At 34.7% G+C, this 16778-nt stretch overlaps 1 protein-coding gene across 3 annotated transcripts in view; it reads right to left on the reverse strand.

Annotated features, from left to right (window-relative positions):
• Positions 1-12658: 12658 nt before the first annotated feature.
• LOC107048479 (diphosphomevalonate decarboxylase) overlaps positions 12659-16778 on the reverse strand; it is a 17590-nt gene continuing 13470 nt past the window's right edge. For all 3 annotated transcript variants that reach the window (XM_015271650.1, XM_015271648.1, XM_015271651.1), the window contains exons 5-6: positions 13403-13696; positions 12659-13075 (exon numbers count right to left, since the gene is read on the reverse strand). In XM_015271650.1, the coding sequence (XP_015127136.1) occupies positions 12767-13075; positions 13403-13696 (603 nt within the window). In that variant the 3' untranslated portion in view covers positions 12659-12766. The remainder of the gene's footprint in view (positions 13076-13402; positions 13697-16778) is intronic.

Here is a 16778-nt window from a genome sequence, read left to right on the forward strand (position 1 = left end):
TTTTGGAATTAGCTATGACTCGAGCTAGATATTTTTTAATCAAAAATTCACGACGATAAATAAGAGGAGGCTCACCAGCGAGATGAAGCATGACGTTGATTGGTGTGGTTGATATGGCGCCCAAACAACTTCTTAAAGCCGCATATTGGACTCGATCAATTTTCAAAAGATCATTTAACGTACCATCATGATAAAACATAGATCCCCAGTCAATCGTGGCCCTTATCAGTCCTTTATAAATTGTCAAGAGGGTATTAGGGTGAGCACCAACATTCAAACTGGATACTGCCTTAAGGATCGCTATATACTTCTTTGCCTTAACTATTGTATGATTAATATGACCAGTCCATTTGAGATCTTTGTTCAACATGTTTCCCAAGAATCTTATATCATCAACTCGCTCTATTGTTATACCATTGAAGTGAACATTAAGTGTCCTATCCTCATAGGAAATAAATTTTTTTGTAAACATCATTGCTTTCGTTTTTTCTTTAGATAAAGTGAGACCTCTGGATTCCAACCAATCACCAAAAAGATTCAAAGATTCTTCAGACTCTTTGATAGCACCTTCGTACGTCTTATTGATATTATAAAGTACCTTGTCATCAGCAAATGAGAGGGCTCTACTGTTGTTCCCTATGTAATGTGACATGTTCCTCATATACAAGTTAAATAATAATGGACTGAGAATACTGCCTTGTGGAAGACCTCTTCCTGTCTCTATTTGTTTTACTGAAGATCCTTTAAACTCAATATATAGTCTCCTATATTCTATGATATTTTTAATGAAACCAACCAAGTTGTAAGGTATTTTCAGTTCCACTAATTCATGAATTAGTATTGATGGGATAACATTGTCATAATCACCAGCTATGTCCAAGAATACCGCCGATAAGTACTTATTTCTCAAGAAAGCAGAATTAATGTCGGTAATGAGAATGGAGATATTATCGTTACATGACTTATTTTTCCTAAATCCAAAAAAATTGTTTGGTAAAATCTGATTTTTTTCAATCCACCATGTAAGACGATGATTGATTATTTTTTCGAGTATTTTAAGAAAGCAATTCGATATTGCAATAGGCCTGTATCCTATTCCACCTGGTTTAGGTATCAAGCTTACAATGTATTTAGACCAATCATCCGGTATAATTTCATCATTTATAAATGAGTTAAATAATGTTGTCAGCACTGAAGATCCTTCAAGGGGAAGTTTCTTAATTAATTCATAGTTTATTCCATCAGAGCCAGGCGTAGATTTATTCTTCGAATTTTTGATAGCATATCGTAATTCATTTTCACTAATGTCATTGTCTAATTCCTTAATACCATCATCATATTTCTCCAGTTCCATTTTATCAACAAAAGGATATCTATCTAATTTATTTATTGCTTTCACGACCTCTGGGTCCAACGGACTATTTGAAGTGTTCTGGGGCGGGACATTGAACTTTGATTTAAACCCTTTGATGATATTCCAGGTCTCTTTAACATTTCTTTCTGGTGATAAACTAGTGCAAAAAGTTCGAAAACTTCTTCGTTTGAACTTTCTTAATTCTCTCTTGACTTTCTTCCTAATTTCCATATAGATCTCAAAATTCTGGGACGAAGGATTCTTTTCAAAATTGTCTTCAGCCATTCTTCTCTCCTCAATCAAATCAGAACACTCTTGAGTCCACCAAATCGTTGGAGGAGGGTCTGGTCTTGATAAGTTGCTCTGATTTCTCTTGCCTCCCAATGATAATAATTTTTCAGAGATTTGCCTAACTAATTTTTCATATGCTTCTTTGGGAGACGATAATTGTAATTCTTCCAAAACTTTTTTGATTTCTTGATGATATTTTTTCCAGTCAACCTTAGAAGTATTTACCTTATCTCGGATTGATATTTGTGGAAAGGGAAGTATTTAAGCCACGTAATGAAGATGGGAAAATGGTCACTACCCATATTTTCATTGTTAACTTCCCATTTGAAATTCATAACAATATTAGAAGAACACATAGATAAATCAGGGACACTCTTCAAGTTAGGCGATCTATTCGTAAGTCTGCGAGTTCTTTCTCCTGTGTTTAAAATAGAAATATCTCTATTATTAAGAATTTCCTCTATTATCGTGCCTGTATCGTGTCTTCTTAATTGTACTACCCCAAATACTATTTTGTCCATTGAAGTCTCCACAGATCAAAAAATCTTTTCCAAGGGACAAGACGGAATCAAAAAATTTTTTCCATCCAGACAGCGAGATGAATTTCACAGGGGGTCTATAAATATTGAAAATTACCAATGGATGAGAATCTTGCTCGATTTGTATTGATATCCACTCCAATTGGCTAGGCATATCAAGATTGGAAACAATGGAGTACTCAATATTTTGTCTTATTGCAATTAGAACACCGCCAAATGTTTGATCTCTTCGATCTCCCCTTACTATTTTGTATCCATTGAATTTGAAATTTGTGTTTCTGGGATTCAAGTGTGTTTCTTGAATACAAACAATATCTGGAGCATGTACATTTAAAAAATTCTGAAATTCATCTCTTTTTTGATAAATACTCCTAGAATTCCACTGACAAATTTTCAAGAGCCTGTTTTTATTCATTGTGCAAATGAAGAAAAAATTTTAATCCAAGGTGTTTGCTTCTTTGATTATCTTTTCAATTACTGTCGGATCTTGTATATGTTTTTGTAATAAATTTCCTAATTTGTTATGATATTGGTTTACCATATTACTGCTAGATTCCTGAATGAGATCCTGTAGTTGTTGACTTGTGATAACTTGTGAAAGGCCTTGAATGGACATTGGGCTGTCGGAACATAAAGAGCTGCCATCTCTCTCTATCTCAAAAGGATCAGGATTATCGTTGTCTTCAATGTACGTTAACGATCTTCTCTGATGTCTGTTATTGATGAAAGAATTATTTCGACCTAAATATATCCTCCTTGCCTCGTTATATGAAATATTCTCTTGAGCACGTATTCGGTTTATCGCCATAGATTGAATTTTTTTAGGACAATCCCTAAAGTATGCATCATGAGGACCTCCGCAATTAACGCATTTCAGAGATTCTGCTAAGCATCCAAGTGCCTCATGTTCTCCACAGCATTTAGGACACGATATGGTTTTATTACTATTGCAATTATTTTTCGTGTGACTCAATCTGAAGCACTTAAAACATTGTAAGACAGGAGGTACATATGGCTTAATATTTACTTTCGAAAACCATACAGTGGCTACTCTGGGGAGATCTTCCTCCTTGAAAAAAATTTTTACAGCGGTAGTATTTTCAATTTTTTTCTCCTCTTGGCCCTCAACAGCTTTTGTTTTTTTCTTGATTCTTACTATCCTAGTAGGATCCACTCGTTCTCCACCAATGGTATCTTTAAATATCGTAATCCCCTTCTTTAATGATTCCTCAGAAAATTCCGTATTTACACCCAAGAGAATCCCCACACGAAATCGTTTAAATGTAGGAATTGATGCTCTCCAATCAATATTAATTTTAGAAATATTATTTATCAAAATATTCGCATCACGATAATCCTTAAAGGTCAGTGAAATTTTCTCTTTCCCAGCTCTTTCAATCAATAATAATTTGTCAAGATATTCTATAAATTTTTGGCCTAATGTTTGGACGTGTAGCTTCCCAAGGTTATTGGAACCAAATAAAGGATTATCACCGGTATCCCAAACATGAACAATATACGGACCCTTCGCTCTCTCTGTATACCTCGCCGTTATATCATAATCTGATTCTGATAAGGAATTTTGTCTTTTGGCTACAGGTATGACATCATCATCATCTTGGTCAAGACCTTTTTTTGGCATATTGCAATTTAATTGTTTTTAACTCACTGTCTATTCGGAAGCAGAACTCGTATACACAGAATGAAATTGATAAAGTCAACAATAAGTTGCAAGCGCTGGATAATTTATGATAAGTCTTGAGAATTTGGCACATAAATCTCTCTAATTCAAATAGTGCAATAAATTCACTTTAATTCACTAAACAAAACTAGAATCACGATTATTTTTACGAACGAAAACTTTTAACGTCACAATGACTTCTACACATATTAGGGAGAACCGCTCTTCACCAAGGTTCAAACGGAACTCCGACTCGTCGAACTAAATGAAACTTATCCAAAAACTGCCCTTCGGAGGGTCCCATAACTCCCACTCCATGCGTATTGCGCACACATTTTCTTTCTCTCTAATATCATTTAAGGGTCTTACATGCTAAGGTCAAAAAGTGGTGGGGAGTTGCTGGGCGAAACTATGCCGCAGTCAACCGTCGCCAGCCACCCCCACTTATTTCTAGATTTTAAGACGCACGTGGGCCCGGCAAACAATGACGTTCTCAGGCGAAACACAAAGACACAATGGGAGTCTTGTTTGAGATTTGTTTTCTAGAGTGGTTCACGTTTGAATTTTATGGTGTTTATGGCGACGTCAGAAAATCAACAGTCGTCCAATATTTATATTAACTCTGTTTATACTTTCGTTATTTTCAACTGTTTATTTCCAACTGTTTATCCTATTTCTCTCATGAATAAGAACTCTGTAATTGGATTTTTAAAAGAGATGTCATTGTCCGCCAGAGCACGTGTTCAGCTACGCAGTATCAATAAGAATAAAATAATTAAATTATCAATCGAATTAATCTGATCATATTGGTATTTAAATTGACCGCCAGGTGCGCAACGCCACCTAGTTACGAACGGCCAACGACGTAACACCTGTTGCGATGAGGTTTTTACCCGTGTGGCGTTGGCCTCCGAGCCGTAGGCGAGGAGTGGCCAACCACACGAGTAAAAAAACCCCATCGCAACAGCCCAGGAACAATATTTTTCTGTAGTGATTTTCAAGTTTTCGAGTTTGGGAAGTATGTAATACCAATTCTCAGACGAGAAATCGGGAGAAGCAGTACAGAGAAGAATTCTTTCCAAATTTCAAGTTTATATCTCAATTTTTGCACAAGCTAGAGTGTTTACAATTTTTTTTATGAAACAAGAAGGGGTAGAAGCCTATTTGGCAGAAGCCATGTGGCCGTTACTTTACGCGTGGTTAGTATTTTCCTTCTATTTCTCTCTACCAATTTCATTGGTAATAAGCTTCCGAATGGAAGCAATTCCGATTTCAAAAATGAAAAATCAGTGCTGCTCGCTCACTTCCAGGTCGGAGTGCAATTGGTAAAGGTAGATGGAATATTCCCTCTTTAATTGACCCTTTTCGGGGCACACCAATAAATTTTCGAACTAATAACTGACACACACACATACATACCTCTATTTAACCAGGTCGGAGTGCGATTGGTAAAGGTAGATGGAATTGATCCTTTTCGGGTCACACCAATAAATTTTTGAACTAATAACCGACACACATACATACATACACACATATTGATCATATTTACAAATCATCGAACCAAAGTCTCTAATCATTTTGCAATCATGAGGGAAATGGGTGGCCCACAATAAAGCAAAATAAATCATGAACAACTTCAGACTTGTTAAAAATATAAAACGTTCGCTTAACTTATTAAAAGCCATCGAACTTTTCACTCGACGATCCAGAATGGGAATGAGAGTGGAGTATTCCCATTTCGTACCAGAAATTCAAAAAAACACCCCGCAAAAGTGAGTAATTATCAATTTTCAAGTATCAAAATAACCGACAGCTAAGACACCGTCTTATGTCAAAATTGATTTTTCGAGATTAAGGAAAAGATTAATATGTAGAATAATCTCGAAAAGTTGAATGAAAACAGAAATTATGATAAAATTCTATGCATAATATCAAAATTATTGTCGGTGTCACAATTTTATAATAAATAATTAATATTCCTGGATACCCCGAATGTACATCAGGGAGAGATTATTGTTTAAGATATGAATACTTGGAGAGAAAATTTGATGGATTAATTTTTCGCACTCGTTAAAGCTTCATGTCAGAAATTATCAATAATGAATTATGTTTTTTTTCGGACAATTTAAATGCATTTCCTGATACAATTTTTAAAAAAGAGCCTTTTTTTGCACGCTTCGTTCGCAAAGAACTGCCTTTTTCTCACCAGTATCATAATAGTATATTTCGTTACGACTGCGGAAAAGTGTTTTTTGGCTCGTGGAAGGTTTATAGCACGAGCCGAAGGCGAGTGATATAATCCCACGAGCCAAAAAACACTTTTCCCACGAGTATCGAACGATATTTTTCATCACAATGTGTGGAAAAGGAACGTTTTAGGCACGCGAAACGTGCCTATATAAAAAGTTACTTTGTCACACAGCGTGATGAAATAGTATATTTCAGGGCGTGTGCCATGGGGTTTTTTATTCGCATGGAGTTGGCGTCCTAGCCGAAGGTGAGGACTAGCCAACCACGGGAGTAAAAAAACCTTATGGCACTAGTCGTGAACGATATTTTACATCACGCTGTGACGAAAAGTGAACTTTTCGGCACGCTCCGCGTGCCTAAAAGTCCAATTTCCGCCACATTGTGATGAAAAATATTGTTAGTAACTCGTGAAAAAATGTTTTTTAGCTCGTGGGATTATATCACTCGCCTTCGGCTCGTGATATAAACCTCCCACTCGCAAAAAAACACTTTTTTGCACTCGTTACGAAATATACTATTTCCGTAGTGATTTTCACTTTTACAAGTTTGGGGACGAGCCAATACCAATCCCCGGACGAGGAAAAGTAAAAATTAGTACGGAAAAATTTTGTACAATACACGTGAACAAAAGTACTTCCTGACAAGTGTAATTACAGCCCTCGCCTTCGGCTCGGCTTGTAACCTTCATTCATCAACAACAACTTATGTTTTCACTTAGATCGTGACATACTATTTACTCGTTACATTCAATAACTCACGTGGTTCGGATATACTACTTTGAAATATAAGTTATTATGTATTCTTTTTTTACCGACGGCGGTGGCTATGTGGTTAGAGTGTGGGATTGGCATGCGGGAGACCCGGGTTCGATTCCTGGCTGGGGGGGCCAAAATTTGTGACACTCTAAATCTCACGGTTGCATTGTCGAACGGGAGTCTCGCAAAGAGACGACTGTACCTAGGCAGGTTTTTTCCTCAAATGAGGTTTTCCCTTGTTCTTCGACGAATGCGGTATAGGGGGTTGGGGGGTGGGAAGGAAACAAATCGTAAAGACCCGAAAGGGTATACAAGAAAAAAAAAATTATTCTTTTTCTTTCACAGTTTATCAGCAATAATTTTTGATCAGATCGGACTACAAGTAGTAAACGATACTTCAATTTTTTGCTTTCTCCTCTTCAATGGGTTGTATAGAACAAGATCGAGATTGTCCAAAATTTTAATTTATGATCCCCACTTAATCACGTCATTCATCGACCGTTTTCCTCGGCATCAAGTCAGTCGCATAAATTTGATTATGAAAATATGTAAGATCATTTGTGTTAATTATAATATGATTGAATAACTAGCTGATACATATACTGAATGCTGTACCACATAAATAGAAGAAAGTGACTTTGGCAAGTTCCATATTCAATGAAGACGATCTCTGTGAAGACGGCAGAAATAATGATATAATATTTACATGAAACATAACATTGACAAACGACCATACTTTTAATAATGAGAATTGATTGAAAATTTACACCTCTTAAAAGATTAGACCACGCCGACCTTTGTCTCCGTCACATTAGCTATGACATTCCATCAAATATTACATAATATAACATATAAAAAATCATAAGTTTATGTTATATGACTTTTGAAGTCTTACAGAGACGAAAATCATTAACAAAATGACGATGTATGATTTTTTAGAAAAAAAAGATTTTTGGATCAATTGTTCTACACCAGGATGTACTGAATCGATTGACACAAAATTTTAAACACAAGTGTGGGTCAATAATGCAAATAAGTAGCCAGAATCTCAGATGTTTATTTCAAGTTTTACGTGTATTATGGACACCACATTAACTTTTGAATGAAAAAAACAGAAAAACGCTGATATCTCGGAAACTTTGTATGGGAAGGTATGCATATTTTGATTGATCTTGGTAGAAAATACCATGACGAATAATTTGAAGACAAAAAAAGTGAACCAGTAGTTTAGAAGTTATTGAGCATAGCAGTTTTTCAGAAAAAGTTGAATATCTCCGAAACTACTCATCCGATTCGGCCCATCCACAATCCCAGCTAATAGTACCATAAGAGCTACAATCCTACCGAATTTCAACTTCCTATCTTGATTTTTCAGGCAGTTATCGTGCATACACCGATTTTCTTATCAAAATGAAAAATTCTGATTATTACCAAACCATCCCTAGTGACGTGGCAATATTATGATTTGATTCGATAGATATTATCACAAGGGATATTTTGACATAAAAAAATTCAATTCAGTCACGTAGTTTTTGGGATATTGAGGAAAAACGATTTCTGAGAAATTGCTGTATCTCGGAAACTACTGCACCGATTGAGCTGAAATTGCGCCCAAAAATGCTCTAAAATAATACCAATTAAATGACAAAATTTCAGATTTGTGGCTTCAACTTTAGTCCTTTTTGTTTCCGAATGGAAGCTTTGTAATCGTCCGATTTTCACATTCTCTAATGTTCATTGGAAATGATGTAGAATGGTCTGAAACGTAAAAATACGAAGTTTGACGACCATGTCTGTATGTGAATATGTCCACCGCCACCTTCCTGATAGTCAATATTTAGAAAATTGAGTAATTAAGTGGTTAAAATAATTCAAAAAAAGTTGAAATTTTGTCAGATTATAGGTCTTAATGAGGACTAACTCTGTGCACAATTTCAGTTCGATCGGTCAAGTAGTTCTTGAGATAATGCGATTCGTTTTTAAATCGTTTTTCACGAATATCTTTAAAATTATTGGACCGGTTTAGATTTTTTGTTTCTTTTAAAATATTCGTCTCGATGTCCTCTACCTAGATCAACAGAAACATATATACCCGTCTGTACAAAGTTTTTGAGATATTTCCCCTTTTCTGTTTTTTCATTAAAATCCTTGTACGCGTGCTAACGTGTGCAAAAATCGAGATATCCACTTGTTTTTCAAAATACTCGTCTCGATGTCATCTATCTAGGTCAGTCAAAATATATGGACCCGTTTATACAAAGTTTTGGAGATTCATTTCAATTAATCAACAAAGATTCATTTCAATTAATCAACTTTGTATAAGCGATTTTACATTTTTGGTGTTCCCTAAATTCTTTGTTCGCACAATAACTTGAGGAAAAATTGAGATGGGAATGTGACGTGAGAAAATAGTTTCTTCTGTAAATTGAAAAAGGGAATTGCTATTGATTCATTCAAAAGCTTACTACCAATGGAATTGGTAGAAATAAAAAATTAAAATACAAATAACACATAAACTAACAGTCACATACCTTCTGGAATATAGGAGCGGTCAACTGCTTGTTTTGGTGTAATTTATAAAAATTTTCCAAAAAATCGTCACACTTTCGGACATACATACACACATTTTCTAAAAACATCATATCTTCACGTTTCATTCTACATCAATTCCAGGCAAAATTAGTAGATCTCAAAAATCATCGATGACGAGGCTTCCATTCGGAAGCAAAAACGAAAAAACGCGAATATCTCGAAAACTTTGGACAAACGGGTATATATGTTTCGATTGATTTAGATAGAAGGTATCGAAGCGAATATTTTGAAAACAAAAAAATCGAAATCGGTCCACTAGTTTTGAAGATATGTGCGGAAAACGATTTAAAAACGAATCGCTTTTTCAACAAAACTATTGGATCGATCGGGCTGAAATTTGTACAGAGTTAGTCCTCATTAAGACCTATAATCTGACAAAATTTCAGATTCTTTGAAATTACTTTAGCCACTTAATTACTCAATTTTATAAAAATTGACCACTGAGAAGGTGGCGGCGGACGTGGTCACATACAGACATGGTCGCCAAACTTCGTATTTTTATGTTTCAGACCATTTTATATCATTTCCAATCAAAATTAGAGTATGTGAAAATCGAAAGATTGCAATGCTCCTATTTGGAAGCAAAAAAGATTCAATTCCATCCATTTATTAGCGAACTATTGAAGAAAAATTTTACCACACACACGTACAGACACGGTCTAAAAATTTCATTTTCGGACTTTTTGGATCTTAATGGGTCGATATAACACAAAAAATCCAAATTTGACCGATTACAATGCTTCAATTCGGAAGCAAAAATACGTGCGTACGAGATCGACGACGATCAATCAGACTCTTTTTATTGTCAGTCAAGTGACAGTATCCTTTGTAGATACGTCTGAATTATAGGTATGTCGTCACCGTAAAAGAACAGGTGCGTAAGGGTCAAAATATGCGTTTTTGAAAGTGAAAGGGGCATATCTCTCATTTGATATTTTCTCGGGTTCTTAGCAAATTTCTCAACGAAAATTCATCATAAAAAAAAGTGTACCAAACAAGCGTAATTATTAGTATGTAGCATAAAAGAAACGTATCTTCATACATACTTACGTCAGTTTCCTCTTAGTCGATAAAACGGTGGCACATCTTTTCAACTAGGTCTCATTTCAACTACGACATTTCGACTGAAATTTTTAACTACAATACATCAACTAGTTTTTATGAAATTCCTATATTTTTAGGAATTAGCCGAAATTTTTTTCATTTTTTTTTTTCATTCTTTGCTTTTCAATAGACAACGTAATGCAACTCAATTTAACCACTGTGCTAATACATTAATGATTAATATCATACAAAGATTCAATTTGTTTTTCTATTAACAATTATAAGAGATCAATAATTTAGTATTAATAGTTGATTCGATAATACTTTTTTTTGCTGCTTTCCGAGTGACTGAATTGATTAAATTGTATTTTGTGTGGATTCTCCTTTTTTGAATTCTTCGGGAATTGATACGATATCATTTTGTAAAGATTATCCCCTCTCGAATTTCTCATCGGATAATGTAGATATCTGTAGGAATTCGTAAGCACACGAATATTTTGTTTGAATTATTGACGTTTTGAGAGATTTAGGGAATCGAGTCTTTTCAACTAGGCGATATTTCAATTAACGACAATAATTAATAATAATTTCATACGTTTGGCGTGTATTTAAATCTGAGTAGTTGAAATATCGTAGTTGAAATGTCGCCTAGTTGAAGACATGGATTCGATAAAATACGTACATGGTACGTCTCTTTCATATCAACTGTTACAGAAGGTCGAATTACAAATTTCACGTAACTAAATTTAAAAAAACGTATGTCTCGTTGACGCAAATCAACCCCCATCGAATGACTCTTCTTGCGGAAATATAAAAAAATAGAAGTAAAGCTCTGCTCCGTTTTATAAAAAAAAATTGTTTTCTAATTTCATTTGTCCATTTTTCTCCCCTGTTAATTTTTCTCTTGCTGGAAAACTTCAACAAATCAATTCCTAAATGAAAACATTTGAAGGGAAAAGGAAGTGTTAAGAAAAAAAATAAAATTGAAAAAGACCCGAGGGATTAATAATTTTTGGATAGACATTTTTGTATAATTTCTGTAAGGAAGAGTCACTTTGAAGAAGAAAAAAAATTGCAATCGAGTTAGGAGTGATTTACAGCAATGATTAATCGAAAGATCGGAAAATTTTCGTCAAAAATGCCTATTAAAAACTCAAAAATGTTCTTTATCTCTTCTGGAACACAAAAATTCGTTAAAAGCCAAAAAAGTGGATGAATGGAACATTTCGGTATAGCTTTGATATTCAATTACAAATGTAGGAAGGGATTTCACCAAAAAGAACATAGTTAAATTACTTAAGTATCTTAAGAAGACGGAAAGAGGGAGTTACCCAAAAATAACTTATTATTCAGTACTTATTAACAGTAGTAACACTCGTAGTAGAATTGAAAAATTCACATTTTATCTCCATTATCAGTACTAGATTAATTAATAATAAATAATGAGAAACAAAAACGAAGAAAAAACTCCGAGAGAAATGGCACGTTCACGGCTCTGATTTTACGGCGACGATGTACCTAAATCAATCGGCTATATTTTCGAGTCGAAAAAACCAAAATTAATTATCACATCACAAAGATTGCTCTGGCTACACTGTTAAAAATTTCAATTATCACTGAAATTTCAAGGAATTTCGTTATTGAAAATTCAGAATTTCGTGGAAAAATCAAAGAGAACTGTAAATTGCAGTTCCATTTTTCCCTGAAAATAAATAGAAAACCAGAAACTTCTGGTAAATATATTCTTGAATTTTCAGGACAGTGACATTGAATGCGATTTAGGGGGGAAAAAATAATGAAATTTGAGATTTCACTGAAAATTCAATGTAATTTGGCACTGAAGATTGGAAATTCAAATAAATTGCGGAATTCTCGTCTTTATACTGCTTAAAATTCTGGAATTTTAGTGAATTTTCAGTGAAACCTGAAACTTCATGATTTTTTTCCCTAAATGGCATTCAGCGTCAGTGTGCTGAAAAAATCGTAGTCAACTGTCCATGAAATTTCATTTTTCTCCAACAGTGTATGTATTTGGTACTTTTTAAATGACAAATCGAGTCCTTAGGATTGGAAGGACACGAACAACCATTATTTTCCATTTGAAGTGCATCTCCGAGATGATCATAATAATTCCTTAAAATGAGCAAAGATGTAGCCAGTATAAATTTTTATTTGTAAAAAAACATACATTGATACCCTCACCCTTGTGACCCTTCTCCCCTTGTACCCTTTAATGTCAACGAATGTCTTGACAGAATCATTACAACTCAACAGGCAAACCTTTGGAGTCAAGCAGATGCTCTCGCGGATTTTCGAGGTAAGTCGGACCATCGCCCACGCGAGTATGGATGATGTATTTTAAGTGACCTGGCTGATTTTTCTCTCTATTAATTTTCGAAATTAGTTCCTTCGAGAGAGGAAAACTTTGTGGTGGATTTCCCCTTTTATACTCTACATTTTTCATAGACTCCGATGGAAAATAATAATCTAACAGTCCCAATACTTCGGGGACGTTCTTCTCTAGTAAATAGAGAACAGTGTTTGGGCCTGCATCATTTGTATATCCAACCTGGAACATCAGAGAATTTTCTCAATCACCATAGAAAATTAAATATCACATTCTCTCGGGGGCAAATGATTTTAGAAGAAACTTCCAAGACCTTTTTTTCGTAACTTTGAACACTATTGGTTTTTCAATAATTCACTTTCGAGATAATTTCGCAGTGGAGTGGTTAAACACGATGAACCAACTCATCTCCATCTCCTTTGTAGAGCGAAATAAGAACTACAAGAATAATTTTCGCGGAAATGTTACCGACATCTTTTAATTCCGGGATTTTTTTCCAAAGTGACTCATCTCATCAGACCACTTTGATAGAAAGATGATATTCCATACCTTCACACACTTAGATGCCTCGTTGTATGCATGGATGAGGTCAATGATACCGAAAGAAACGTTGTTGAGGTAGAAACAGGGGGGAGTTGTGTCTAGACATACTGCGTGCATCTGGTTGGAGTCTTTTATCATCAATTCCGCAAATTTTTCGAAGTTTTTATCCATTATTGCCTGTTGCATTTCTTCTACCCTTTTAGGGACACAGTGTTCAGCTCGATATTTGAGAAGTTCTGATGTTAAAACACTGTTCTTCATGCCGAGGGCACTTGAAGTTTTTTTCCTTTCGTCATTTACCTGTTGAATGAGCATAAATATGGAAATTATAAATGTGTAAAATGCTAACGAGGAAATCATCAATGGAATTATCACTAGTGGGTTTCGAGGTAAAATCGGCTGTCTCTGTGATAATCAGTCCAATCGAAAACAACCGAAAATAAACAACGATTTTTCTATTGATTCCTATGAACGTTAGGATAATTTTACTCGTCACTCCTATTCCTACTTCTATAGATAAAAGGACCACAAATCTTAAAGGAATAAAAATGGCGGCGATTGATTGGGCATTCAATGCACCATGCATCTGAAAAGAAATCATTCCTATATACCCAGTAGAGTAAGAAACCCCCGGCGAATTTCAATTTTTAAAACACTTCAAAATCAATCCACTGTGAACCAACATATTTGTATTTCGATCGCAAATCAATTCTCCTGATTACTTCCTTATTAATTTTGCTAATCAGCCCGTAGCAGAACATCACTGCACACAATTTTCGTCTACTTGTAGTTAGTTCTCAATATATCGAAAACTAGTTTACTGAACTAAATTAGTTCGACACCACAACATCTTTATGATGATAAGTATCAAGTAAAATCATAAAGTTCCATTCAATTTTAATTAAAAAAATGGCATTGTCTCAGATCCAGGCGGTAACTTACTATACTATCAATGGAATTTGTAGAAATAAAGAAAAAAGAAAAAGACTATTAAGGGGAGACTACTGAGTATTAAAAATCGTGGGCCATTGTAATAAGATTTCTCGCACATTAAAGTTGAATTATATGTCTAAAAATGAATAATTAACGCAGAAAATTAATTGTTTATTATTCGTTTGTCCCGCAGACACTTAAAATGTTAAAAATAGTCTAGGGCCTCCAATTCTTGAGTTTGAGACGTTGTTTTTCAACATTTTTGAAAAAATGTGTATAATAACAACTGCGAATTAGTTTTTTTAAATTCGATTCCTATACAGCTAATTTCGTTTCTTTTTTATGAAAAAAACTAGTTGGTGTGCCCGGCGTTACGCGGGCAACTGTTTCTTCTGCATCTTATTTTTGAATTGAAAATGGTTTTTTAATTTATTCTTTGGTGGTTTACACAGGTTATGAATAAAAATAAAAATCATTAGCTTCACAATTTTCATAAAATTTATTTTATGACTCATTTTCAAGTATTTCTAGAATAGAATCATGAACTGAAGAAATTGAGCGTTACTTCTTGAGATCGCTTCAATTTCGAGAATTTCTAGAAACTCCTTGAATTTTCTTGAATTTTCTAGCAACTGAATTTCCTCGAAATTTCCAGAAATTCATTGCATTCCCGCGAATGTTATAGAAACACCCTGGATTCTTTCGAAAATTCTAGAAAGTCCCTGAATTCTCAGGAAATTTCTAAAAGCTCCGTGCACTTTCGAGTTCCCATAAATTTTGTAGAAACTTACGGGCCATTTTTTAATTTCTTAGAAACTCCTTGCATTCCCTCCAATTTTCTGGAAACTTCCTGAATTTCCCCGAAATTTCTTCTGGAAACTCTCGGATTTCTCTCAAAATTTCTAGAAACTTCTCGCATTCCCTTCAATTTCTAGAAACTCCTTGAATTCTCACGAATTTTCTAGGAATTCTTTGGATTCTATCAAAATTTCGAGAAACTTCTCGAATTCCCTCGAAGTTTCTAGAAAATCCGTGCATTCCCTTGAATTTTTTACTCCTTGAACTCCTTGAACTCCCTTGAAATTTCTAGGAGCTTTTTACATTCCCTTGAATTTTAAGAGAAACTCCCTAAATTTCCTCGAAATTTCTAGAAATTCCTCGAATTCTCTCGAAATTTTCATAAACTGAATTCTATTGCATTTTCTAAAAACTCCTTGTATTTTGCAAAATTTTCTAGTAACTTCTTGAATTTTCACAAATTTCCTAGAAAAATCTAGAGTTTTCAAGTTTCTAACTTGAGCAGTTTTCGAAATCGTATAAAAATATTTGCCCCATTTTCACCCCGTTAGGGGATGAATTTCCAAAAACCCTTCCTTAGTGGGTGCTTATGCCAATAAGGGAAGCTGTAGGCAAAAGCTCATGGTCGTAACTCTAGTAGTTTGGGTTGTGTGTTGATACTGAAGTCCCGTGAAAACGGATTTCTGCTTTAAATATAAGATTGCACCATTCATGTAAAATAGCCCAAAAAATGTTTCTGAAAAAATCAAAAATATGTTTTAAATATTACAAGGATATTGTTTTGCCCATTTTACATGAATAGCGCAATGTTTATATTGAACAAAACGAAATTAGCTGTGTAGGAGTCGAATTTCAAAAAACTAATTCGTAATTATTATTGTGCACATTTTTTCAAAAATTTGGAAAAAAAAACCTCTAGCTCAAAAATTGGAGGCCCTGGGGGGCTATTCTCAACAAAAAGCCGCTTTTTCCGCAGCTTTTTCGAAGCTGCGATTTTCTGCCGCGAGGGGGCGACACGATATTAAATGACACGAATTAATGACTTTGTGAACGCATTTTAAACCTCAAATCTGGCAGATTTTTTTGACATTTGGGAGAGCTATGATAAGTCAACTTTCGGGAAATTTAAACCAAAACAACCGTGATGATGGCAGATAATATAACAGGTGCAGTGTTAGTTGATGAAGAAGCCGAAGACCATCAACGGGGCTTACATAGATTATTAAATGCGCGACGTAGGGCAATTAGACGTACCTCAAATCCACTGGAGGATTTGCCCGACTCGGTGTTCAGTAAATACTACAGGATCAATTGGTTCATAGGATTTATTTGTTGGCTTTTATTAATGAAAATAATAACAGGGTTAGCAAGGATTTTATACAATGGCTGTGTGAAATTCCACTTTCGCTCAGACATCAAAAATCGGAGCTGAGATATTTACCAGCATCAATATCTACTCTCAGTGGTCGATAGGTAGTCAATTCTATTCACTAATTGATCGGTCAAGTATTTATCTCATTTGTAACACGTATTGAAGTGAATTATTAACACTTTACTCCAATAAAAATTATAGCTGCTCCAAAATGAAAAATTGCAGATGGAGGGGCATTTAGGCGCAAATGCGCATAATGCGTTCGCAAAGTCATTACTT

The sequence above is a fragment of the Diachasma alloeum genome, unplaced genomic scaffold, assembly GCF_001412515.2.
Source record: "Diachasma alloeum isolate Michigan unplaced genomic scaffold, Dall2.0 Dall_scaffold_00194, whole genome shotgun sequence".
Lineage (NCBI taxonomy): Eukaryota > Metazoa > Arthropoda > Insecta > Hymenoptera > Braconidae > Diachasma > Diachasma alloeum.